Source organism: Oryzias latipes, chromosome 1, assembly GCF_002234675.1.
Source record: "Oryzias latipes chromosome 1, ASM223467v1".
Lineage (NCBI taxonomy): Eukaryota > Metazoa > Chordata > Actinopteri > Beloniformes > Adrianichthyidae > Oryzias > Oryzias latipes.
Genome location: NC_019859.2, coordinates 20,782,526 through 20,808,602, shown reverse-complemented (window position 1 = coordinate 20,808,602; position 26,077 = coordinate 20,782,526). Strand labels below are relative to the sequence as shown.

Genomic DNA, 26,077 nt, shown 5'->3' with positions numbered 1-26,077 from the left:
TAAGATTTATGAGAAAATGTGATCTTTATTGAAATGAAGCAAAAATAAACTTCACATTGCCAACGAGGAAAAAGAGCAGAGTGTGTTTCTATGTGTGGACGTTCCTTATGACCTAATGGTGGTTTTACACGCCGATCACAATCTGAAGGGAGTCCGGTCGTGGATAAAAGACCATGGAGCCGTTACTTCAGCAGCAAACAGCGGCAGCTCAAAATTTGACAGATGAACAAGACTGCAAAAAGTTCTTAGAAAGCAACCGATTTAATGAAACTACTAGTAGTTGACAAGCAGTCTGTGTGATGAGGAAGCAAGAAGAAAAGATAATTTTGGGCGTATCTACAGCTAAAGTACGTAAAAAAACAAAAACATCATCCCTGTTCCATAAAGAAAAACACTGAAGTCTTTAATATCTTTTTCTCTTGAGGATTTCTGGCTTCCAGTTGACTGGATGGCTTTCTTCCGTCTGTAAGAAAGAAGAGAAGGAAGAGCAGCTTAATTTTTTCTGCATCATGGAGGTGAGCTCGTACTTTTTGGGCCCGCTTGTACTCACAGCCGTCTCGTCCTCTTTGTACACTTTGATGGTCTTGTCGGCCTCTGCGGTGATCAGCCGGCTCTCCGAGTGGTCGAACACACAGGCGAAGATTCCCGACTCGCTGTCCAGAGATCCGGGCTGCACGGCCGCGTGGATCCTCTGGAAGTTGTATCCCGTCCTCCAATCCCACATGTGGATGGTTCCGTTGTCAGCTTCAGGATTAAAAAGAAAAAGACAAAAAAATGCTCAATGGGGGTTCTTTTGTGCCCAAAAGTTCACTTAAAACCAAATAAGTTGAGACATGGTGTCCAAAGTTGGCCAAACACAAGTAACGTAATAGCAGCTCAGATTTATGTTTGTGCATTTTTACATTTAAAAAAATCTCTAGTCCCATGAACCTTAGCGGGAGCAAGACAACAAACTGCAAAAGTTCCGGTACATTGACCAAAAGATTCATTTAAAAACAAAAAAACAAAAAAAAGGTAAATATTTATTTCCTGAAATGTGTCATTTGGCCCTTGAGGGTCACTATTTTGTAAAGCAATAAGCTCACGGCGGCTTCTTCACCTCCAGACACCAACACTCCATCAGAGTTCACAGCCAGCGTGTTGATGATGGCGTTGTGACCGGACAGGTTCTGGATGAAGTTTCCGTCGGGGAACATCCACTGTTTGATGTTATCAGCCGATCCAGAGGCAAACGTGTATCTGTGGCCGAGCACGTGGGAGAAGGGACAGTTAGAAACGTGAGGGCATGTTGTCGGGGGCCGGCGTGCCTTTGTTGCACACTCACTGTCTGGGATGCATCACCAGCGTCCGGACGGACTTCTTGTGGTTGGTCAGAGTTGCTCTGGTTTTTCCTGCGATCAGATCCCACAGCCTGATGGTGGAATCGTGGCTCCCTTAAAAACACAAGAAAAACAAACCAAAAGTTTAAGAAGCAGGAAATGAGCCACCTCTTTACTGGAACAACGTAAAATTGTGAATGCTTTTGTTTGGAACAACGCATTTACCGGTGATGACTTGAGGTTCTGCTGCCTGACATCTCACCGTGGCGACAGTGTTGGTGTGACCCGTTAGGGTGTGCACATTTGCTTTGGTCCTGATGTCCCACACCTTCAAACACAGGCAGAGAAATCCAGTCAGTTCAGTTCCTTAACCCAGCAGCCATGTCGTCAGAAACCACCAACACTACAAAGTCCAGTCATGAGTGTCCTGTAAGGCGCTGAGAACGTCGAAAGGTAAAAAGAGGCTTTTGCTAAAAAACAAACATCAGGACTTTGAAACTTGGAAACTTATTTTTGTCATTTGTGTTTGAATGCAGGGTTTTTTCAAGTTAAATTTAAGACCCTTTTAAGACCATGCATATGAAAAAATTATGACCAATTTCTCAATGGAAGAAGAAAAAATGAAATCTTGAATTTCTGAACACTTTACTTCATTCATTACTGTTTGCTGCAGTGAAACCAAACCAAACCAACCAAACCCTTGTCTTTTGGTTAAATGAAACAAAACCGATACCAAACAGAGTTGGAGGTTGGTCAGAGTAAGATGAAGAGAGTGGAAATATGACCATAGACAAATACTGAGGCTCATTCTGCAACTGGAGATATTCAAATTATATCCAATTTGTTGAAAACAAAGGTAAAAATATTTTCAGGTAAGTGCAAGTTATGTCTTAAATGAAGAGCTTTCCACTGCCCTAGTGTCAATGAGCAACCTGTCTATATACTATCTGGGTTGTATGTATATTTTTTTATTTTCACCTGGTGAAATTATTGAGATGGTCCAAAAAAAAATAAAGAAAAACAGATTTCCCTTGAGTAAAATCTAAGTTTTTCTTTTGAGGGCATGTTGTTTGTGGTAGCTTTATTCCCTTAAGAATTTGTATTTGAGTGGAAAAAAGTCACGAGTAGTGAATTACCTCTTAAATTGAGGAATGAGTGAACTGATTTATCTAACTATTTCATCCATTAAACAGAGTAATCAATTACTCTTTAAAAGTAATTTACCTAACATTGATTGGTGCTTACTTGTTTGCCCACATAATTCATTTTTGAATTAATGTTTTAATTGATTTTTAAAAAATAATTTTTAAAAATGTAGACATGGGCTTTGTGAAAAAAGAATTTAAATTGATTATTGTACTAAAGAACCTGATAAATGCAGGAAATGCAGCTCCTTTCTCCTTATCTTCGTCTCTACTGATTTTAGCTTGTACAACGTCATCCTCACTTGCAGTCTTCCCCACGGGAAATCTGTCAATCCTAACGTTATTTAGGTAAAAGTAGTCTGAGCACAATTTACAGAAAAAAAGAGAAAAAAGTTTTGAAACCAGAAATTCTACAACTGAGGTCACGTGACATTATTTAGAAAATATTTGCTTTTGGTTTCTGGATGAATGGCTTCATGCAAACAAACAAAGATGTGCTGTTTTTGTTTCTAAGTAACCTTTATGTTCTATTTACCAAATTGATAGTTTTTTTTTTAGAAATTTGTGATTATTTCATGAAAACGTTTTCTGACACTAAATCTGTTTAGTAAGTCTGTATTACAAAAGAGTCTAATCAAACCGTTATTGATTATATTCACACAGAAAAACCTCCATTGTGAAGTGAATGACTATCTGAACTAAATACCACACTTTCTGATCCGCTCTCATCTAAAAAAGATTCTATAATTTCTTATCTGTGTCAGTAAATGTCCAGTTTTTTCTTTCTCTACTCTCCCATACAGCCTTCGAGTAGCAGGGCAGATTTTTCACTATAATATTTGAATAAACTAAGACAATTAAAGTGCTTTAAATTGATGCCAGATGAATCTGCAGCTTCAGAATGAAACAAAAAAGTTGCATTTTCGATAAATGCACAGCAAATATCATTCTTTAAAAATATTGGCATTAAAAAAAAGAAATTTCCTTTCCAGGGACTAATTGTAGAATTCCTAATTCTAACAATTATAGTCTGACTTCCTTGTTTTTGCCACGATTTCAGACCCTCATGGTGTATTTTGGATAAACGAGGAATGTTTTTCTTTTTTGGATCAGTGTCCTTAAATTGAACTTTTGTTTACAGGGGCGTTTACATTTGTTCATACACAAAAGAACTCAAAAGTGTTTTGCTTTCTCCAAAAACCCCAACTATGGTTCCTATGATAAAACAAAAACAATTTTTTTCTGCAGCTCTAGACATTTGAGCAGGATTATTTTTAATACATCTGTATTTATTTATTTAAAGATCTGAGCTTTGTCACTTCTTGTCTGTCATGTAGGATTTTTCTTCCATGTGTGACATATATAAAGAGTAATGAGTGGATTCCGATCTTACCCTCGCTGTGGCATCTCTGCTGCACGTCATCAAGACATCAATAGTTGGATGAAGGTCCAAATCATACACAGCACTGAGGTGGCCATGATAGTGCCGGATTACCTAAAACACAAAATACTCATGTCACTAAAACACCAAAACTCTGACGTATGAAGAAAAAGAAAGAAATGACTGAACTTTTTGTCTTTGTTTATATTCAAACAGCCCTAAAATGTTTTTTTTTAGAGATATTGTGAAGAGAAGCTTGTACCTTGTTGTACTCTAGATCCCAGCATTTGACTTGCTTATCCTCTCCGCAGGAGAAAAGGTACGGACTGCGGCTGCTCACCGCCACTCCACGCACTGTACTGATGTGTCCAGTCAGAGACAGTTTCAGCTTCCCACTGGCCAGGTCCCAGATCTGAAGGAAAAAGCAAGTCTCATGATATCCTTTCCCTGTAACAAAACACTCCTGGTTCTTTTTTTTTTTGCTGTTCCACCTCAACAAATGCAAAAAGGAGAAGAAAAAAAGCTTTGTAGTGTAAAAACAGTATAAAAACAATCAGAACAACGTATTGTATAAATAAAATAAAAAATAGAGAAGAGATAACCTTTATTGTTCTATCTGCAGATCCTGTCACAAACCACTGATTTCCAGGCTCCACAGCGATGGACCTGACCCAGCCCAGGTGGCCGCTGATGACCTGTCAGGTGACAAAAACCTTTTTAGTAATCACGTGAGATGTTGCTTCCCCTCCGTCACCGGATTTGACACAACTGAAAAGGAGTTCAAGGATAATTTGCAGTTACTCTAAAGAGTTTCCAGGGAGGATGCCACTGCGGTTTGGGCATGACCGGCGTTCTCCTCAAGAGGTTGGAATTTCTGGTGCCGCCTCCTTCCAAGAGCAGCTGCAACGAACAGATTGTTGCGTTAGAATTTTGTCAACCAAGACTGGGTGAGAAAAAAAAGCGCTTAAGAAGCTTGTGATGTACCAGAGCGGTGGACTGAGCGTGAGCTCTTTCTGCTCCACGACGGATCTCTGCAACTGTGGCTGCAGTGCGGCTGGACTCTTGTCTAAAACAGCCATCAGAAGACAAAAAATAGATATATCAATGAATCCCGAAAAGTTGATTCAGTACTATTTGTATTGATTGACTGAACAGGATTACCTTGCTTGTGATGGTGGTAAAGCCAGAGCCAAGGAGTGGATTCCTGACTCACTGGGGTTTCTGTGCACTTTTGTGTCAGCTGTCAGGGCGACTCCTGTTGGGTTAAAGACATAGATAATAAAAAGCTGGCTAAAAAAATGAATAAAGTTCCTTTAAGCTTGGCTAAAAGGAAAGTATTTACCAGGTCCAGAGGGATAAGCGTGCGTTCCCGTGATCAGATATTCAGGATCATCTGCTGAAGTTGTCGGAAACCAAAGACAAACAAGAAAAAAAAGTCAGATTTTTACAATTTAAAACCAAAAACACTGAACGGTGATGCTTCCCACTCACCCGGCTGCATGTAAGCTTCGTTGTCGTGGAGACCGTCTGGATACTGTGACATCCTGTCCTTTCCTTCTTTTAGCACTGGCATGTGTAACACAGGACTGTAGTCTGCCTTTAGCTTCACGGCCAACTTCAACTTGTGGCTTAAAACGAAAAAAAAAAAGAGGAGCTTCAACGCAAACCCACCCGTGTGCCCACGTGAAGTGGAAACATATAGACAAACCATCTCCAAGTGCCAAAGATGTTTATAATCAAAACATGAAAAAATATATTTTCTCCCAATGCATGCCTAAAAGGTTAAAGTAACCCTTTTGATGTGAACTATTGCATAATAAACTAATAAACATATTATGAACGCACGATTAGCATGACCGTGAGTTTTAACTAAAGTGATGATACACATTTTAAATACAGAAGTCATAAATGTAAAAGCTCAGTATACCTTTCATCATCTAAAGCGACGGCTTTAGCATGGTCAGCCACGAACATGTCATGAGTCCTTTTCAAGGATCTGAAGACCAAAGTGTGGACTGAGTGTTTCTGGACTTCCTGTAACAATTAGAAGGAAAAAAAAGTTTACTTGAAAGACGAGTCCATGTGATTTATCAGGGGGGATACACTACAACGTGTGAAGATTCAGAACGTTAACATCCAGTAGTTAGACGGGTCCAGTGCTGTGTGAGTCTAAAGCGTGGACCAAAGAAAATCAAATAACTCAAATAAAGTCTCACCTCGGTCATTGTGGCGATAATAAAGATTGATATCACACTGCAGTTAAGTAGTTTTCGGTGAATATAATCCACGAACACCGTAGGTGTAGCAAAGCGACAAAAACAGTCCACCGCCGCGACAAACGAGTCTGCATGACCCGGAAGTACAACAGCCTGAAAGGCTAAAAGATTTATTTTATGAGCGCCCTCTGGCGGTACGTCTCATCCCAGCGTCTCACAGTGGCGGAGATTATGTTTTTCTATTATCAAGCCCCCATTTTTCGCAATTTCTCCGGGACGTTTTGAAATACATATACATATTTTAGGGGGTTTCAACATTTTTTTTAATTATTCAGTAAAAAGGCAAATTTAAACAGTTCTGTGCCGTTTACACATTTGGTGCAGAAATAAATTAAGGGTTCATATAAAAAAATAATAATAAAAAATAAAACATTTTGTTTTTGATGTGAAAAAGAACTAGTGTCTGGGAATTACTTATTCCCCTTTGCTAATGACCATTCTTCCAGCCTCTCATACATGTAGGCTGGACACTACTGAGTCTGCTCTATTTAGAAGTTCACAATTGTTGATTTTATCCACAAGTTGGTTTGATTTGTTTTAGTTTATTAATCTTTTGCTGTTAAATTTCCCTTTTAAACCAATTTTATTATTTATTAAATATTGTTTTAATAAAAAGGTTTCACAAAAAAAGCAATGAACTCATTTATTAAGAGATGAAATAATTTACAGTAAATATTTCAAAGGAAAATTTGATTTGGATAAATTCCTGCAACAACCAAAGCAGCCTGAAAATAGTACAATCATCTAATCTTATATAATTGGATTCCAGTTATTTCTTGGTTGTCAATGTATTATTAGTGCTCTGAAGATACATTTTCAGGTTTTTCTTCAGTTCTTGCTGTCCTTATCTATGCTTGTAATTTCATTTTCTACCTCCTGCCTTTGATTTCAGTGGTTCACAGCACAGTTGATTTTCATCAAAGACCTGAAAATTGTGTTTTCTGTGTTTTTAACATGTTCTTCAGCCATTTTTCTCATGATGGAGGACATTTATAAAGAAAATTTAGCTGCAAATTGCATTTCGGAGTATTTCTTTATTCAAATGTAAATCAGGAGCAGATAAAAAAATACTGTTTGAAAAAGGTTGCATTTGATATGCAGAAAATACCCTAGGTGGGTCAGAAGCTTCCTGCTCTGTGCTTTGGGGAAGGGGGGCAGGATTGCTCCACACCAACAGTCCTGCCCACAACTCAGAGGTGATTTTCTAATGACTTACTGTTGCACTGCAGAAACTATGTCTTAGAAAACGATACGTTTTTCAATTTGTGCCAAAAAGTGGCACAATTAAAAAGCACAGGGAACGCTTTTCTAATAGATCAAAAGACGATCAGAGTGGAACTTTAAGCGTTCTGTGTTCATAGGGCCTCTTGATTTGACTCTTTTTGGTGTCAAACTGAATATTCGTTGGCATAACTCTTCCACTGACTGGCCCCTGTTTTCCCTGCAGCTTGATCTCAAAAATTTAAAAAAGTTTAAGCCTGAATTTAGCCTTAAGGACTTAAAGAACTGATGACTTTTCAAAGAATAAAAAAAAACAAGACTTGGTAAGGAAAATACATGTATTTAGTGGTCAAAACAACATTGAAGAAACCGAAAATTCTTTTTGGCAAAAATCTCCACAATGGTCAACAACACAGTGACACCGTGATAGTTGGTGGCTGAATACTTGATCTGAGGAGGCCTAAGTGCAGAACACTTAACGGTTTCACAGTCCTCCAAACGTTTTCACGCCAGCTTGCTGTTCTCCTCCTGACATGATGCGGTTGAGGGGAATGATCTTCATGGTCGTCTCCTTCAGCGAGTACCAGCGGTCGTGCCACGTCAGCCAAGTGATGCCATTGTCATAGCCGTGTTCACCCGCATCTTTTTCCGTGTATCTTCCACCTGGATGACAGAAACGCAGATTCCAAATTTTAATGTTTTTAACCTATTTATACATTTAAACATGGAAGTAACCACTTTTAGAGTCATTGTACCCTGGTAGTATTTTCCAGTCAAATGAGCGGCGTGACATCTGTTCATCCACCACCCGGAGCCGTCCTGCTGGGCACAGTTGCCATCATATTTGTCGTTGTCCTTGTCGAAGGTGCTAAACTGCATGCCATTGTGTGACGTGTAGAACTTGTCGCTGGGGTCTTCTCCTAGGTCAACACCATCGAAAGCATCTCCTGCGTCGCCACCAAAGTAGTAGCCATACATCAAGCGGTAATTGTCTTCTGCTGAGCCTACCCTAAACATGGCGTAGTCAGCGTGCCTGGAGTAAGAGACAGCAAGAAGTGAGACGTTTGAACCAGCTTAGATCTCGTTATTTACATTTTCCAGCCACATCAATGAGAGGTCATGTTTGTTTTATCATGTCCCTCTCTGCTCCTGTTACACAATCTGTCATAGTGCGTGGGTGTTCGTTTGTACTTTTTGTTGCCCTCCCAGTCAACAAGTTCTATCCTGAGGACAACCGGGATGGTGGTGCTGATAGTTAGTTGATGGATCTTTTCATTTCCGAGCCAAAACTCGGTGGTGTCATCCGGAGACAGATAGCCAAAGCCCTCCTTGTACTGGACCCAGTCTCTCCTGAAGTCCACACTGCCGTCACGTCTCTGCGGACAAAAAGGAAAATGGACTGGGATAAAAAAACTGTTTTGAGTGTGGGAAAAACAATAGCAGGATTAAAATGGGTACCTACTCTTTGGAGTACCGTAAAACCCCGCCCAACACTGTCAATCTCACAATAAACCAAGAACTGCTCCTTAGCTTTGGCTGGCTTCACATAGTAGAGGCCGCTGGTGGTGGCACCTTTATTTGCAACATCCTGGCAATCTGAGAACAACAAACAAACAATCATAAATGAAAAAAAATATGCATTCGTGGGACGTGACCATTTGTGTCTATGCCTAAAAGAATACCCCAAATTTGAAGTAATGGAAGATTATTTCTAAGACAAAACAAAAAAGCTTCGATGTAGCTTATTGATTTTGGCAGAAAACTAAACCCTGAACAAGGACACAAAGTGCTCACAACAGGCCCGATTGAGAAACTCCTTATGAAATAGGAACGGCCAGAGGGTCACGGGGAGTGTTTACCTGCTCCTGTGATAGGCTGGATTTCAACGGAGTCTTTGCAGGGCTCGCTGCATCTCTGCTGAAGCTGCATGGACAGCTGCTTCAGGTCTGCCATGCTTCTCTCATTGGAGGAGATCACATTCTGGAGTTCACTGGTGAGACAGGGACACCCAAGACGACTCTGAGTCATCATTTCCTTATGCTAAAAAAGATTATTGATGAAAAATGTTTGGGTTGCAAATCCGTCTGTGGGATGTTTGGTGGCGATTGGGAGAAAAAGTAGTTGAAACATCAATAGAAAAATAGAAAGTGGTGCAATTTTTGAACGTTCTGTGAGGAAGTAAAAAAGACAAGCGTTTCCTCCTCTTTAGCTTTGACTACATGATATCCCATAACAGGATGATGGAAGCCTTTTTCTTAGGAAAACAATTCAACTCTCTACAACATAAGCAGCTCATGTTAGCATAACTGTAGATATGATCCTCAAAAACACCAAAAATAAAAAAAACTTAAAACAAAATAGAATGATACTGAAGTGCTGAGACTACTAAAAGTGTCTATGAGATCAGAACTGACGCCTAAAATCCTGCAGTTAGACGTAAACCTCTGTTTTACTCACAATATTTGCTGTTCTTGTGCAATAATTGTCTTGTCAAATCGAAGAACGTCTTCCAGCATACTTGACGACCTTTTATAGAGAGGCTCTGAAATGAAAACAACCACGTATGCATTTATTTTAAGCTCGACATGTAACATTTGAAAGAATTTATGAAACCAACCAATGAAGAGAGAAACAACATTTTTCTATCTTTTTTGGAAAAAAAACCACATGGTGTTCACCTGGCTGGGAGCTCTTCTGGGCTGAAGCAGCTGAATCTCGCATGTATGTAATTTTTTCTTCTGCTCCTTCAGTCAAGTTAGCTATCATGTCCAGGTCTTTTTGCATTTCCGCCAAAATATCACTCACTTCTGGTAAATACTTGAAGAAGTAATCAGCAACTCCACATGTTGTGGGACAGTATTTTCCCTAGAATCAAAAAAGGCAAGTTGATTAAAAAGGAAAAAAAGATGTATTTTGATGAACACATGACACAAGTTTGGTACTCACAAAGCCATCATTTGTGGTGCATGTTCCCAGATTATCTCCTCTTACTTGCTATAAAACAGGACAGATTAGGTGAGTTGATTTTTTTTTTTCTCACAACAAAAAAATTGCAATCATTGAACTCACTGCAGATGCCAGGGAGAAGAGTAATAGAAATCCTCCCAAAGTGGCAAGAAGTTTTGACTGCATGTTGTTCTGGCTTCCTGTGTTTTTGGAGAGTGAAGGGGTGCCTGGACTGGGGGAATATATATCTGTACGTGGCCACGGGTCAGACTTTGGTAAAGGTTCATGGGTAAACATTCCACTCACTTTGTTGTCACAGATCTGTGACTCAGAGTGTAACAGGGGTTGCTTCAAAGTTGTGACGTTCTCAAAGTTTACCAACTAGAACACAGCTCCAACCTTCCGGCACAAGCTATATTTGTGCAAATCTGACTGCAGGTGAGGATGACTCAGCATCTTCTGGAACATGGCTCGTCTGCAGTCGGGAAATCGAAAAAGAATCACAACATGACTCATCACATCAAGGCAAATCATTTGTTTTCACTTGCTTGAGTCCATCTGTCATTACACGAGGAAGCATTCTGCAGGGTCTACATGCACACAGTATGTGCTGCCAAAAGTATGAAAACAAGATCAAATTCATAAAACTGGAACGTTTTGTTAAAGTTTTATGCTTCATATTGTTTCATGCCATTTCATTTAAATTTTGGTGTCTTAAATGAATGTCAATCAAAAGCATTTTTTGGGTTATTTATACTTTATCAATACATATGCAGATTGTTTAGCAATTCTACAAGTATTCATGCTATATAAGAACAAAGAGGAAGCTTTAAAAATAATTAAATTAGTCTATCCCAGGAATCATTACACAACACATGTCAGGTATCAAAATGGAGTTCCTATTGATTGTCTTCAGAAAAAGTTATTGTATTAATCGAGACTTGATAATAATATGAAAATTACTGCTCAATTTTTGCAACAGAAACTCATTTCTAAAGCACCTCGAAGGAATTGTGGTCCTGCTTGTAATAAGGAAAACAGCAGAGACACCTTAAAACTGATCTTCATGCATGGCTAGTTTGCTACGCTCACACTGACCTTGGCGACGTGCGTTCGTTCAAGCGACCACTTCCTATAAAAAGTCTATGTGAATGCACGCTTGAAGCTATCACGTTCATGCATAGCTTTGCATGTTTTTAAATCCGATTTTGGGCTCTATGTACAAACGCTCTGCCTTTGAACGCGCATTGAAAGCTAAACCAGTTGAACTTTGAACCAATCAGAGACTCGGATTTGGTAGTGAATTATGGGTAGTGTCCTTTTTAACCCACGGAAGTGCCAACCATTTGAAAATTAATTATGAAGGAGGAGAAATTAATAACTGTGGTTTGTGCCCGGCTGGAATTCTATAACAGCAAGTCTATCATATATCAGAATAGTTATGTGAAAGAAAAAGCTTGGAGCAAGATTCACCAGATTTGCACTGCTTTGACATTTTGCTGCAAGCCTCTTTCAGCTATGAGTACTACTTGCACAAGTATCGGGTAGCAACAGTCAAGTGTGAACACTGTATGCTAAAATCGCGTTCAAGAACCCGTGCTTAGCATGTTCTTTAGCACATTTTGCATTACTTGGCAAATACTATCACAACAAGTTGTAATACATCCCGATAACCTTTCCCTCTGTGACCTGCTTGACCTTGGGGTTTTTGAACATGACTTGGAAGCAAATTTGACAGACACAGGTAACTTTTTGGGTGGAGGTAACTATTAAAACAGAAAACAGTATTGGCCGTGTGGTAAATTATCGTTGTTTTCTCTCATTAAAACAAGATGCCACGACTGTCATGATATTTGAACAAAGAGCAGTTCATCAAGTCACACCATAAATGAATGTTTATAAAACACAACAGTTCATTGTGGCTGAAAGCTAATCACTTGATTCCCACAGCTCTGCAGTCTTATAATCCTGTCATACTATTTTTGTAAAAACATGTTGACTAAAAGAGAATTTGATTATTTATGAGTTTTTCCTCCAAACTTATTCGTTGAAGCTCATATCATTTTATCACCTCAAACCAAACAGTGAAGATACAGGAGGGAAAGTAAAGATTATTACTGGTTTATCCGAAGGCTCCGTGTTGACATTAGATGATAATTCTTACCTCATCAGACCTGGTTTATGACATAAATATGGCGGGGAAAGGATGAACACTTCACTGACCTGAGAATGAACTGCCACGCCCATGGACCTAAACAGAGCTGAACTTCTGCTGAACTGGCCTCCTTGTGTTGTAACAGCAGATGGAAAGTGTCTCCTTCTTTCTCTAACCGCCATGAAGGATGCAATCAATCCATTCAGCTGATAAATGTTAACACGCTGTGCTCACAATTCCCAGACAGATGACACTTCATCAATGGTGACAGGGTAAAAACGAAAGCAGAATCCTTCAGATTAGCAGCTACAGAGCCATCAAATGATCACCTAATGAGCAAGAACTCCATGGAGTTTGGAGTTTAACAAGGGAAAACAAAAAAGATTGTGTTTTGGGGCTGTAAGTGTGAACGGTCCACAAGTCGTCTGAACAGGACAAACCTTCTTAGGGTCCCCCCCTCCTTAGACGCAGCTTTGTGGCTGGAGCCGTTAGGCCCCCATGTAAATCTTGCAGACCCTGCAGGGGCAAAGGTTTGTTCTAATGCCACGTTAGGGTTCAGCATGCGGCCACAGACGCTAAGTAGATTCAGCTGAAAGGATTGGTGCAAAAAAGACAAAAAAAGCAGCGTATCTGACACTTTGTCCACAATTCTTCCATAAATGACTTTTCATAAATATTGCTGCTGCTTTTCTGTTTTGTTTCTGTAAAAGGCGTTGCACTTAATATCATTTATGTTGTCTGCTTATTTAGGAGTTATTCTGAAATCTGCAGTTTTTGCTCATTTTTGTTTAAATTGTTACATTTTACATGATCTGCTTTTTACTGATACATTTTTTCTTTGTTATAACTTTCCTTGTATGAACCTAAAAAAAACGCTGACTAATGGGTCAACCCTATCTTAAATATTTAAATCAGATTAGATTTAAATCTGGCAAAGCACCTGAACATGTCATGCAAGCAGAAAGTCTGAGCTCTTTTATACTGAAAAGGCTGAAAGACCAGAAACTACTGGTGGTCCATGACAAAGTACCAGACAATGGAAAAGAGGTCTGCCATAAATATTCTGTCACCTTTGATCCTCACCTATGACAGAAGGAGAGTAAACTTAGAGGTTTCAGGGTATACTTTAACCCTTGTGCTATCCCAGGCACTTTAACATTGGGAGTTGGGTCATCTAGACCCACTAGACAATGCACTGAACCTTTTTTCTTCAATGATTTGTGAACCTCACTGGTGTCCATGGATTACATGAAATCTTTCCACCTTTATCCACCTTTGTCATGGTAGGGAGAACACGTCAAAGTAAGGGTGGGGTCATCTAAGATAGCACAAGGGTTAAGACTTGGTTGACTAAACATAGATTGTCAATTCATACCAGCATAGACACAAAAACATTCTAGTTCTTAAAGACTCACTCCAATGAAAAATGTGTTTTTTGGTGTTTTTAACAAGTTCTTATGGCATTTTTCTGATGATGGAGGACAAATGCTATTTATAAAGAAAATTAAGTTAAAATTGATTCAAAATGTTTTAAGTCAGGAGCAAACAAAAACAGGCCTCCAGGTCATCCGTTAATTTGTGATGACTTTGTTGGGCATTATATGGATAAAAGAAAATTAATTATAAATAGATTGTCATGGCCTGTCAGCTACTCCCTCCTCCCCCCTCCTTCCTGTGTTGGACGCGATCAGCTGGATCCACTCACCTCATCTACACCTGCCTTCATAAACTCCTCCAGGATCATCAGCCGGTGCCAGTTCGTTGTTCCTCCTATGGACGTAAACCTTCTGGATCCTCACCTGGTCGCAGTCCTCCAACGCTGCAGTCACGCCGCATCTAGAAACCTCCAGCCAGCCGCCTCTCCTCGCCTTGGTTCAAGCTTCGCCTACGCCGTCTCATGTAACCTCCAGCCAGCCGTCTCGCCTCGTCTTGGTCCAAGCCTCGCTCCCGCCGCTGTTCCCCCTCAAGGAGATTCCAGCTCTAGATTCCTCCTGCCAGCCCACGTTCTCTCTTCCTGGAAGAAAGTCCTGTCAAGTTCTGGTTCAGATTAAACCACTGAAATCTTACCGTTGTGTCAAGCCTCTTTCCGGGTTCCAGCATCTGGGTCATTTTTGAACTCACGTTCGAATCATGACATAGATAAGCAGATGTTGGCTAAAAAATGCCTTTTATTGGTGTCCTTTTTTTGGGATCCCACACCGCCTATGTCTGATCATTGGGGCAGCTATAGCATTTTATGTAAGGGGACAAAAAACTGTGGAAGGGGGGCAAATGAGAACATCAACATGGAAGGGCAGTACAAATGAAAGGATCAAAAACACATGTTTCACAACATTTTTATTATTCATTATTGCGGCTGATGTGCTATTTCTAATGCTTAAAAAAGCTTTTACTGATGATTTTTAAATCTTTGTCTGGCTACAGTTGAGGAGGAGGGACAGTTCGTGGGGAAAAGATGGGTCCTAAGGGCAGCTGCGGGGGGCGGCAGGGAGACGTCTCTGCCGTTGCTCCACCACCACGAGATGTTCCGGGATTAATGGAGCGAAACATCAATGAAGGGTGGCTCCCGGCTGATGACCCAGCAGCTGCCCTACTGGCACCATCGGAGGTGCATCAGGCGGAAACGCCATGCAGGTAGCGTTTACCTGTGCTGACACCTTAAGTCTTAAGAATAATACGAATATTGACTCAGAAATGAAATACAAACATATCAGACTCAGCAGCAGAGCTGAGTCTGATACATGATACATGTGTAAATTTAATTTTTAAAACTTAAAGCCACCCAAGTTTTTCTGCTAACATTATGGCTAATTTTACATGATAGAAAATGGAGAATCTGTTAACAAAAACTTGATAAACTGACCTGATTTCAATAACTTTTTTCTTTAATGTACTTTCTTTTGGTCTTTTACTAGCTAAAATAGTCTTCATGTGATGTGATATGCAACCTGGGATCATGGCCTTCAAACACGTTTGTGTTTATTCAGTTACTTTGTTTGCAAAAATAAATTCGACATAAAATAGATTTTGAAAGTTGATGCTCAGGAAAAAAAGAACTTAAGTCAGTGCTAACAGGTTTAAATGTCCAGTCTAATTCCGAGAATAAGTTTAATATTAACTTCACTTATTGGTGGTTATATTTATTCTGGCATTGTTGTCACACCTATTGAACAAACAGTGACATCAAACCTAGATCCTACCATTTTAATTTACTGGCATTATTTAGGTTTGATTCTGAGGAGAAAACCTTTGTATTTGCTAAAGTAACCTGATACTTCAAAGACTGAAAAGACAAAACCCTTTAGTTGGATAAATCCCTTTGGTCAAACTTTTAAAGAATGTAGGTCAACACTCTGGAACAAATGGTCAGGAGACACAGATGAAAAAGATGGCTGTGTTTTTCTGTGTACATTTTGGTCTAAAGCGTGAGTGTGAAAGTGAAGTTTACAGGATTAAGCCAATCTGGTCAAAGAATGTTTTGTCTCATCATGTAATTCCTCTGGGAAAGGACGTCCGACAAAGATGTTGTTCTGGCGAGGCTGATCCGGATTCATGCAAAACCTTCCTAAACCAATGAAATCTGTTTGCAGCTAACTGTCCAGATAGTGAACTGTGAATATTAATAATATTCAAAAAAATGAAAAAGAATGTCATTATTTTACAAAGTTGAAATATTGGAAAATTGCTGACCGTTTTCTCTTCAGCTCTAAAATGGAATAAACATTTAAAGAACCTTTGAGATTTTTTGAGTTTGTGTCTCAAGATTTTACTAAAGTGTTTACAATCTACGAAACTTTTTAAACCTATAAAAATCCAGAAATAAAACTGCACAAAAGGCTCCACATATTTCATCTTCAAGATAGGTTCAGATAAACGGACAACTTCGGTGTTTTCTCCTTAATCTACGACTTTTTTTCTCGTACATTTATGAGATAAAAACTCGTAAATTTAAGACTTTTTATCTCCTAAATTTACGAGATAAAATCTCGTAATTTTAGTTTTTTTTTTTTGTGGCCCTAAAACTCCGTCGTAACAATCTTACCAAGGTCTAAATTTTTTTTACAATTTTCCTTTTACAAAAATATTTTGTAGCAGCAATTCACTAAAGCTCATTTCAAGGTCCTTTAAAGAAAGAAAAAAAAAACAAAATGGTCAAAAAACTCGAAGTTAGTAAAATTGTGCAAATATTCAGCTTTGCAAAAGCAACATTTTCAAAAGAAGAAAAGCAAATCAAGTTTTTTAATATATTTGACTTCTGACAAAAGCAAGAATTTCAAGATCATTAGATGATGTTAAAAGAGAACAAGACTATTCAAAAGTCATAAACCAGTGGAGAAGACATGCTGGGTTTTTTCCTGGTTGATTCTCTGTGTCTAACAGTTTTATAAAAACATAAAGTTCATTACCTTATATCTACGCACTGGAAGTCAAAAACAGAGTCAGTGATCTTGTTCTTCTGAACACAAATGGGTTTATTTTACAATTTAAAAACTCTCGCAGGCGTCTTTTCTATTATTGTCTCAGGTAACATGTCAAGTGGGAAAAGGTAACCAGAGAAATAAAAGTTTATTTTTTGACCAGTTTTCAAAACCGGGTCTTGCTGCGTGTTTATGTATCTGTGCTGCTTGGATGTGTCATGATTGGCTGATTTCCTCTGAGACGCCCCTGCACTGCCACTCCTAACTGATTTCTATGGCCTATTGAAGACTTTGCCTGCAGGACTGGCACAAGAGAAATTAGGGTTTGATTCCCAGGGGGCGTGATGAGCTTCATCCAGTGTGGGTCCTTGGGCAAGACTCTTTACTCTACTGTCTACCTATGTAGCCACAAGGGGGCCCCAAGTCTGGGTTTCCCTGAGCCGGTCCCCGGCCCGGATAAAATACAGGGTTGTGTCAGCAAATGAATGTTTGCCAAACAAATTATGCAACGCGGGGAAAGCTGTGTCGACCCATGAAGGGCTATGCCAAAAGGTGAACAATATTAAGAATACTTTGCTGATGTCTTTCCATTAGAAACAGAGATTAAACAAAATCGTGTGTTGATGGTGAAGTTAGTTGTTGACCTTGGACCAGAACTCTGTGTTCTGAGCTCAACTGGCAACTCTGACAAACTCTGGCAAAATTGATTTAGGAAGGATGTCAAACTGTTCAAGGTTCTGCCAGGATCACAAAAGATGATGTAACAAGCAGGTGATCCACACATGAAAGATTCAGAACTGATTATTAAAATGGGAAAATATTAAGTTATGCTGTCCTTCACCTTTTCGCATATCCCCTGCGAGGTTATCACAGCAAACCAGCTTTTACTGATTCACACAGGTGGTTTGGCTGAGATTTTTACACCAGATGCCTTCCTGACACAACCCTGTATTTTTTCTGAGCTGGGCACGGGCACAGACTTGGGCCCCCTGGTGGCTAGTTAGGTAGTAGCGCGAGAACCTACACTGGATTACGGTCATCGTGTCCCCTGGGGAAACCAAGGTTTCCCATGCCCCCGGCCTACACACAGCCCATCCGGACGTTAAAATGTTGAGTTATGTCAAGGTAAGTAAAAAACATCTATTAAGTAGGAAAAAAAAATTACCCAAAATCAAACCATAAAAATAGCTCCAATGGTAAAAGTAAACAAACAAATAAATAAATAAAACTAATGTTGCTTGGAATTGTTGCAAAAACCATTGATATGATAAATAATGAAAATGCAATAACAAACAGCTGACAGAGAAGCATTCATGCAACGAGACATGTAGCTTAAAAGTACAACATGGTGGTGTCCTAAATGCTCTGCTTGGTGCAGTGCGATTCATGTATTGTCTCTCTTTCCCACTTCCCTCCGGGGGAGGGAAGTGCTCCTGTACTTGGCTGTGGACCTCGTCTCTGCTCCTGCTCCTACCCTTGGTTGTGGACCCTACCTCTGCCTCGTCTCGCGCCATCCCCCAACTTATCTGGATGAAACTTATCTGCTTGACTATTTAAACATGTAGTTGTAGAGTTAGATAAGCTAATTCTTCTCTAAGAGTTCTGGTACATCGCCTGTCCGTCCTGGGGAGGATCCCTTCTTATTGTGGACACCCCTGAGGTTTCTTTTTTTTTTTTTCCTGAATCTGTTTTTCCTTCTTGCAAAGGATGGTCTAAGGGCAGGGATGTCCAGTTTATTTTAGTCTGTTTAGTTTCGTTTAGCCTATACCTATTGCACTCTATGAGTTTATGTTCTTTTTGATTCATTTTTATTACACAATTACCTATATGAAGCCCATTTAGATGACTATTGTTGTAAATATTGGGCTATATAAATAAACATTGAATAATTGAATTTAATTAGGTTCTATTGATCTCTTTTTGAAGCATTTAATTCATGCAAACGCAGGTCAATATTGCTATTCATGCCAGTTTGTATGATGCTTTCGTTTCTTTTCTTGTTTGTTTGTGTCTCTTTTTTTAAGGGAGATTACTGGTCCATGACTAGGTGGATGTTTATGAGACAAGAAGGATGCAGCTTTGATGTTTTAGGTTACCCTAATTGAATGTAGAAAGAGGGAAATTCCAGCTTAATTTAAATTTGATAAATCAAAGAGACAAAGATCACATCCGCCCTGATATTAGGTGTGACACATCTTTGGTAAAGACAAATAGATCCATGTATGTCCTTATGCTCTGCAGAAACTACGTCATAGAAAATGACGAAGGTTTTTTGGATTTCACCAAAACAAATGATGCCAAAACACAAATAAGAATTTCTGCAACTGGACTAAACATTGTCATTTCTCGTTTCCTTTTTTCATTTCATTTCCAAATTCTAAGCATCTTAGCCTAATCTTCACAGTGCTAAAGTACAAACGATTAAGAAGCACCAACACGAGAGTTGAAATCACGTGCATGAGACCTGAGGGTACATTCTTGAAACTGATTAATGCATGTAGGAAATAAAGACAAAAAAGAAGAGTGATAAGATGTGATGACACAATATTAAAAAAGTCAAATCTGAGGAGCTGTCATTATAATTCAAGCACTAAAAGAAAAGAAATGTGATCTCTCGAAAAAACCTGGTGGAACCAGACATCAGAGATTCTACCGCCTAGAGTGGGATACAAACATTTTACCCTGTGTAATGATTAAGCTTTTCTTGGGGCAGACAATTGAGTAAAGTCAGAAGATTTTCATGGGGCTTCATGAGATTTTTAAATCTCAGTACTCCTGCTTTCTCCATTTATCTATTCCTGCTTAGTTTTTTGCTGTGCCGTTGGGATGCTGGAGCCTATCTTATAGCTACTTTTGGGGAGAAGTAGCTGGACAGTTTGTGCATCCATATCAAAAAGACACGCAGGATCATTTAGATTAAATCAATCAAAGCATGTTTTGGAGCTGTGAGGAGATGCTGGAGTGTGCAGAGAAAACCCACTCATATACATGCATGGCTTAAGGTTGGATTCTTGAAGGGCCACTACAGCACCGAGCCCCATCCAGTGTTTTAAACTAATATGAAACTCAATGAACTCAACCCTCATATGTTTGACTCATTTTCTGGTTTGTTTCTGTGTGATCAGAGGATGAACTGAAGTGAACTTCTGACCACCAGGATGCACCTGACGGAACAGGGAAGGCCTTCCAATGACTGACTGCTTAAAAACTTCTTTTCTTATAAACTATGAATCATAGACTCTTTAAACATTTTGGTTATTTCTTCAACCAAGTTCTTGGGTTATTCACCTTGCTTTTAGGGACACTTTTTGGAGCAAAATATATCTTGGGTTACAGTGGTTTCATTTGAACCCAATTTATGTTTTTATTTTCTCTTTTTTTTCCGAGTTACAATAACTCAGGAAAAAGGTTAGTACCTTTTGAACTTCTGGGTTAGGTTAAAAACAGACCAGTTTATTTTAAATTATGGAGTTTTTAGAAGAATTTCAGGAAAATAAAATAGATTTTATGTTGAATCGTCTATTATGTGTATAATAAAATGTGGAAACTGAGCCTCAGGAGCCTCTGAGGTGCTATAAACCGCTTGCGCCAATGACGATCCTCTGACCTGCCTCCTCCTCTTGTGAATAAAAAGCTCTCATCGAGCGTCTTTGCTGATTTCCTTCAGTCACCATGCTGCAGCTTTTGACCTTTCTTGTAGAAAAACTTTCTCTTCTGTTCAGACTCAAGTATTTCGAGTCTCCCTGGTGGGAGAGCGATGATCGGGGGCGCGCCGCACCGCGCGCTCCCCCTCCACCCCTGCAGAGGGGGGACCTGCTGGAGGTGCCGAGAACGCTCTTCACCCACTTTGGCATCTATCTGGGCGACAACAAAGTGGCGCATTTGATCCCAGACATCCTCCCCGTGTTTACAAGCAACAGCAGGCTCCTCCGCTCCGTCATCACCAACGACAGACTCATCCTGGGCTGCATCTACAGGAGGGCATCGGTGAGAGTGGACTCGCTGGAGGACTTCGCGTACGGATCCAGCATCCTGGTGAACCGCGCGGACAGGATGATGCAGACGCAGCCGCTGCCCGGCGAGCGCGTGGCCCAGAGGGCCGAGAGGCTGCTGGGAGACGTTCAGTACAGCCTCCTGTGGAACAACTGCGAGCACTTTGTCACATTCTGCAGATACGGATCTGCCACCAGCAGGCAGACTGAGAAGGTACATGAGCAAGAACAAACTACTATTTAAGGATTTGATTTTTTGTCCCATTAAAAAAAAGTCAATCTTGGTTATTATGATTATAAAAAAGAAATTATAATAAATTATTGACGATGCATTAAAAAAAATTTTTGTTGAAAAAATGCAGATAAAAAGTTGGCGTGGAGTAAGCCCGCCCCTACTTCCTGACATCCATCATTCTGTTTACATGCTCTCCCACTGGCTTACAGCCCCTCATAACCTAACATTACTGGTGGGACAAAAATGGCAGCAATACATACATGGATCTATTTGTCTGTGTGTCTGTCTAAGTGGGTCCATCAAATTGGAGCAGAGCAGAGGGAATGGTGCCCAAAGTGTGTTTTCTACATTACAAAAAAGCGCTTTTTCCAATTACATTTTTTTGTCTGCTCCCGATTCACAGGTATTTTAAATAAAGAAATACTCAGAAATAAAATTTTAAGCTTAATTTTCTTTATATATGCTCTCCTTCATAGAAAAAAAATAGCACAAGAACATGTTTCCCACAATCAGGTGTGAGGATCTTAACGTCATCATTCGTTGTTACATTTTTTTGCTAATCTAGTCTGAGCTGCTGTGAAATTAAAATGAAAAGCCCCCTTACAATGACTGTGAAGTATTTGAGATGCTAGTTTACATCAGTAACTTATTAAAAAAATAAAATCACAATTAAACAGCAATAATGTCATAAATTCCTTATTTTTGCTTATTTTTTCTCTTTTCTAGTTCTGTGAAAGTTTGAAATCTCTGATCAGAGACCAGCGGAGTGTCATCATCACAGGACTTCTTGGCTTTATCTCATTGGTTTGCTTTGGCGTCGCTCCTTCAACCACTGTACCCACCGTTCTGATCCCCTTCTCTTTGTGGATGGCAGGTTGAGGACGCTTTCTTCATCGGCAAAAGGAAAAAACTTGACACAAACATGAGTTGGACGAAAACTTCCCTGTATCGCCTTTATCATGTGGCTTCAAAGACTTAAGACTCAAACGTGTTCAAAATGCTACAATAATATTGTAGTTACCTTTGTATAGAAATACCATTATAATACTATCATGTTTTTCTTTACAGCCTATGTACTGAAAATGTTAATATTTCTTTTCTTATCTGCCAGTACTGTCATCCACGAACGACCTATCCCTGACTGAAAATTGTAAAATGTTGTGATAAACTTTTATACATTGCAATAATTCATATAAAGAAAAGCTGAATAAAACAGTTATATACAGTAAACTTTGTCTTACAAGGCTTCTTTTTTTAAATTGGCTATCATACCTGACTGTCTCTGTAACCTTTAGATTAGGATTGGACCTGCCTGTTGCCATGTCAGGTTTCCTAATGAGGATCCTTGACCTCAATACATTGCAAAAAAAAGCTGAGGGGGGGGATTGTGTTCAAGTCTGACCACACAGCACAGATTATTAAAAGCCCCTTTATTTCCTCCTAAAGCGTGAACAATTAATGCAGAGCAGCTTTTAAATCCCACTCACCACCCCCGTCCCTCCCTTCCAATAAAATGGTCAGGCGTTACGGTTTTGCTTCACACCATCATGTTTCTCTATCAGCTGCTCAACTTTTTCTTTGGGCTCCTCAAAAAAGAAGAAACTTCCAAGCATGACCTGTCGCTGTACAAACGCGGGGACTTGTTGGAGGTGCCCAGGACGCTGTTCACCCACTTTGGCATCTACTTGGGCAACGACCGGGTAGCTCACCTCATTCCTGACATCCTGCCGGCAATTTCCAAGGACAAATCCGCCATTGCCAAGATGGTGACCAACAACCGCCTATTGATGGGGGTCATTGCCAAGGTGGCCAGCGTAAGAGTGGACTCTGTGGAGGATTTTGCTTATGGAGCAGAGATTCTGATCAACCACATGGATAAAATGTGCAAGCGGCCCCCTTTGGATGGGGAAGAGGTGGCACAGCGGGCTGAGAAACTACTGGGATCGGTCACCTACAGCTTGCTGTGGTACAACTGCGAACACTATGTCATGTATTGCAGATACGGCGTCGCCATAAGTTATCAGACTTACCAGGTAGGGTGTCCTGAAGCAAGACATCAAAACTCTTTAAAATGTATTTTCTACAATTCTTTACCACGTGTTGACCTGGAGTTAAGCAAAAATACATCTAATAGTTTATTTATATGTCAGCTATTTAAGTTATCTTAAAAAAGTCTATTTTTAATTTTCTCGCAAGTTTGACTGAAACATTTTAATCCCACGCAACTCTTTCCTGTATAGAAACCCATTTATTCCAACAGAACAAACTATTTTACCTTTAAATGGAACCTAACTTTTAATTCAAGACATTGAAAGTGCCTCTGTTCTTTACACAGAAATAGACAATGCAGGGTTGCTATATATTAGAAAGGGAACAGTGAGCATGTGCAGTACTTTCAAAGTTGCACAAAAGTAGAGAAAACCAGGGTTAAACTTCTGAGTCTTTCCAATTTCACAATCTGTCACACAAATGTTCTTTCAGCCCTGAGCTGCTCAGGTCAAAAGCATCATTTTGGAGGCCAATAGCTCCATCTAGAGTAGGTTCAAGGACAAATAACTCTGATTCTGAAACTCTGTCTTTCAGTTCTGCACAACGGTTCGGAAGATCGTGTTCAGCAGAATGAGCGCCTACTTGACAGCTCTGTGCGGCGTCTGCACCATGCTGCACCTGGGCTGTGTGACGCTGACGGCAGCGTTGCTTACCTTTCTCATCTCTTTCACCATCTGGATGGCGTCCTAACCAACCTCTTACCTGTTGGGAAAGCAAAAATGAAAAGCTGACTGTGCTAAAACTTTGAGAGGATTTTAAGCCTCACACAGTTCATTTAGTAATCAAAGACAATGCCTTCAATCACAAACAGACATCTGTGTTAACACTGTTTCACACAGCCGCTACCTGCATTTTGCACATTTTCCAAATATGAAATGTCGGTCTGTCGTGATAAATGCGTGATGTACGTAATTCATAAGTGTTTCTTGCGTTCATCGATGTCCGCAGGTGTCTGTCGAGGATTTTGGCTGACAAGTCTTTATGTGAATTTGGTTTTGAGCTGTTCCAAATTTTTGGTCGGTTGAGAATCATGCAGCTTATGACTAGAGTGTCTGTGTGACACAGCCTTCACATCAAAGCTGATCTAGAATAAAATTAGATGAATCTACAAAACCACAGACCCTGTGACTCATCTTAGTTCCATGAATAACTTTTCTTCTCAAAGTGTAAAAAAGTTTCCTCTTTTGCTTTTCGCTTGAATTGCACTGAGAGACCACAGGTCTCTTTTGGTCAGATTAACATCCCACTCTGATCCTCTTTTGCTCTATTGTAAAAGTGTTCAGAGTGGTCTTTTAATTATGATTATGCTGTTTTTAGGCTAAATAAACAAATCTGTGTCATTTTCCAGGACATAGTTTCTGCAGAGCTGCAGTAGCTCATTTGAAATTTGGGCGTGGAGTAAGCTTCCCCTTTTACTGTCATCCATCTTTTCACCCACTCTCCTGCTACCTTACATCCCCTCACAATCTATTATGACAGGTGCAACAAAAATGGCGAGCAATACTGGAGTTATCCAGCTGTACAGTTTTGAAACCCAGTCTCATCCCAAAACGTGTAGTAGTTTTGACCCAGATCCCAGCTCTAACAAGGAAATCAAAGACGTACATGGATCTATTTGTCTGCAAGATGATCCATCAGAATGGAGCAGAGCAGGGAGCTTGTTGCCTGCAGACTGTAGCTTCTATATAACAGCTACAAACTTTTTCCAACAGCTTTTTTTCATCCGTTCATGATTCAACTTGAATACGATTTGAATAAAGAAATACTCAGAAATTCAAACTGGGCTTTTCAATTTTAATTTTTTTTGTTGTGTTCAGAAAATGAAAAAAGTAGTGACAATTTTAAGAAATAAAACTTCCTGAATGCAGACTGTCTCTGTTTCATCATAAAAGTGCTGCCTCATTTTTTGTTAAGCTCTAATTTATTCTCAAATTCAAATTCAACTTTATTTATATAGCGCTTTTCATGCTATACAGCATCTAGAAGTGCTTCCCAGAGAAAGAATAAAAAAGCAAGAAAAAAATAATATATATATATATATATATATATATATATATATATATATATATATATATATATATATATATATATATATATATATATATATATATATATATATATATATATATAGTTAAAATAATAAATATAGTAAAAATAATAAGAATAAAAATAAATGCTAATAATAATAAAATTAATGAATTAATAAAAACACACAAAAACCCAACACATACACATCCCTCCTTTAAAATCAAAACACATAAAATTAGCTGTCAAAATTTTATAAAATCAAATAAAAGCATGTGGACAAGTAAAAACCATGTAAAAGCTTTACTAAAAAGATGTTTCTTAAGTTTTTTCTTAAAAACCTCCATGGTGGATGAAGCCCTCACGTCCTCAGGCAGGCTGTGCCACAGGCGAGGCCCACAGTGCTGAAAGGATGCATCGCCGTGGGTTTTAGTTCTGACCTTTGGGACCACCAGCAGACCTGCACCTGTGGACCTGAGGGCTCTGGAAGGGTCATAGACTAAAAGTAAATCTGAGGGATAAAAATGAGGGTCCTGTTCCATGTAGACTTTTATAAACTAAAAAAGAACCTTAAAAATCGATCCTGAAGCTGACTGGGAGCCAGTGCAAAGACTTCAAAATTGGAGTAATGTGCTCCTTCTTTCTGGTTCTGGTTAAAAGGTGTACAGCTGAATTTTGAACAAGCTGCAGCCGGTTGACAGTATTTCTCTTAAAACCAGAAAGAAAAGCATTACAATAGTCTATCCTAGATGTTATAAAAGCATGGATTAATATTTCAGCACTGGCTTGTGAGAGAAAGGGTCTCACTCGGGCAATATTTCCATCAGAAACCTACAGGACAATCCAGCACTTATGGCAGCTACAGTGGCCCCTATACTTCTGGGGGAGCCCACAGTTTGTCTGGCTCTCAGCAGT

General features: G+C 39.5%; 4 protein-coding genes across 5 annotated transcripts; 2 read left to right on the top strand and 2 right to left on the bottom strand.

Annotated features, from left to right (window-relative positions):
• Positions 1-5: 5 nt before the first annotated feature.
• Positions 6-6,219, bottom strand: plrg1 (pleiotropic regulator 1). Of its 2 annotated transcripts, none has more exons than XM_011477057.3 (15): positions 6,062-6,219; positions 5,773-5,879; positions 5,337-5,473; positions 5,188-5,241; positions 5,007-5,100; positions 4,830-4,911; positions 4,647-4,745; positions 4,448-4,540; positions 4,108-4,257; positions 3,858-3,959; positions 1,545-1,647; positions 1,325-1,433; positions 1,100-1,239; positions 551-744; positions 6-463 (listed from the first exon to the last, which is right to left on the bottom strand). In XM_011477057.3, exons 1-15 carry the CDS (start codon positions 6,068-6,070, stop codon positions 404-406), a joined length of 1,533 nt encoding a protein of 510 aa, XP_011475359.1. In that variant the 5' UTR covers positions 6,071-6,219; the 3' UTR covers positions 6-403. The 2 variants fall into 2 exon arrangements, with proteins under 2 accessions (XP_011475359.1, XP_004066007.1); XM_004065959.4 differs by having other exon boundaries at positions 5,188-5,238.
• A 916-nt stretch (positions 6,220-7,135) lies between these two features.
• On the bottom strand, positions 7,136-10,546 carry fgg (fibrinogen gamma chain). The gene is made up of 9 exons (XM_004065958.4): positions 10,412-10,546; positions 10,289-10,336; positions 10,021-10,207; positions 9,800-9,884; positions 9,202-9,332; positions 8,805-8,938; positions 8,534-8,718; positions 8,098-8,375; positions 7,136-8,005 (listed from the first exon to the last, which is right to left on the bottom strand). The coding sequence occupies exons 1-9, from the start codon at positions 10,472-10,474 to the stop codon at positions 7,827-7,829; spliced, it is 1,290 nt and encodes a 429-aa protein (XP_004066006.1). The 5' UTR covers positions 10,475-10,546; the 3' UTR covers positions 7,136-7,826.
• Positions 10,547-18,503: 7,957 nt separating this feature from the next.
• LOC101162811 (lecithin retinol acyltransferase) lies at positions 18,504-22,312 on the top strand. The gene is made up of 2 exons (XM_004065957.4): positions 18,504-21,067; positions 21,815-22,312. Exons 1-2 carry the CDS (start codon positions 20,534-20,536, stop codon positions 21,965-21,967), a joined length of 687 nt encoding a protein of 228 aa, XP_004066005.1. The 5' UTR covers positions 18,504-20,533; the 3' UTR covers positions 21,968-22,312.
• Positions 22,313-22,431: 119 nt separating this feature from the next.
• On the top strand, positions 22,432-25,031 carry LOC101158747 (lecithin retinol acyltransferase-like). The gene is made up of 2 exons (XM_004066019.4): positions 22,432-23,121; positions 23,672-25,031. The coding sequence occupies exons 1-2, from the start codon at positions 22,636-22,638 to the stop codon at positions 23,825-23,827; spliced, it is 642 nt and encodes a 213-aa protein (XP_004066067.1). The 5' UTR covers positions 22,432-22,635; the 3' UTR covers positions 23,828-25,031.
• The last annotated feature ends 1,046 nt before the right edge of the window (positions 25,032-26,077 follow it).

Excerpts from the sequence above, each read along its gene's own strand:
- plrg1 (XM_011477057.3), bottom strand. Across the intron at positions 745-1,099 it reads TGGAGTGTTGGTGTCTGGAG|CTGACAACGGAACCATCCAC; the intron begins GTGAAGAAGCCG and ends TTAATCCTGAAG. Across the intron at positions 464-550 it reads ACAAAGAGGACGAGACGGCT|ACGGAAGAAAGCCATCCAGT; the intron begins GTGAGTACAAGC and ends TCTTTCTTACAG.
- fgg (XM_004065958.4), bottom strand. The coding sequence starts at position 10,474 with ATGCAGTCAAAACTTCTTGCCACTTTGGGAGGATTTCTATTACTCTTC. Across the intron at positions 10,337-10,411 it reads TCTTCTCCCTGGCATCTGCA|CAAGTAAGAGGAGATAATCT; the intron begins GTGAGTTCAATG and ends CCTGTTTTATAG. Across the intron at positions 10,208-10,288 it reads GCACCACAAATGATGGCTTT|GGAAAATACTGTCCCACAAC; the intron begins GTGAGTACCAAA and ends TTTTGATTCTAG.
- LOC101158747 (XM_004066019.4), top strand. The coding sequence starts at position 22,636 with ATGTTTCTCTATCAGCTGCTCAACTTTTTCTTTGGGCTCCTCAAAAAA. Across the intron at positions 23,122-23,671 it reads TAAGTTATCAGACTTACCAG|TTCTGCACAACGGTTCGGAA; the intron begins GTAGGGTGTCCT and ends TCTGTCTTTCAG.
- LOC101162811 (XM_004065957.4), top strand. The coding sequence starts at position 20,534 with ATGCTGCAGCTTTTGACCTTTCTTGTAGAAAAACTTTCTCTTCTGTTC. Across the intron at positions 21,068-21,814 it reads CCAGCAGGCAGACTGAGAAG|TTCTGTGAAAGTTTGAAATC; the intron begins GTACATGAGCAA and ends TCTCTTTTCTAG.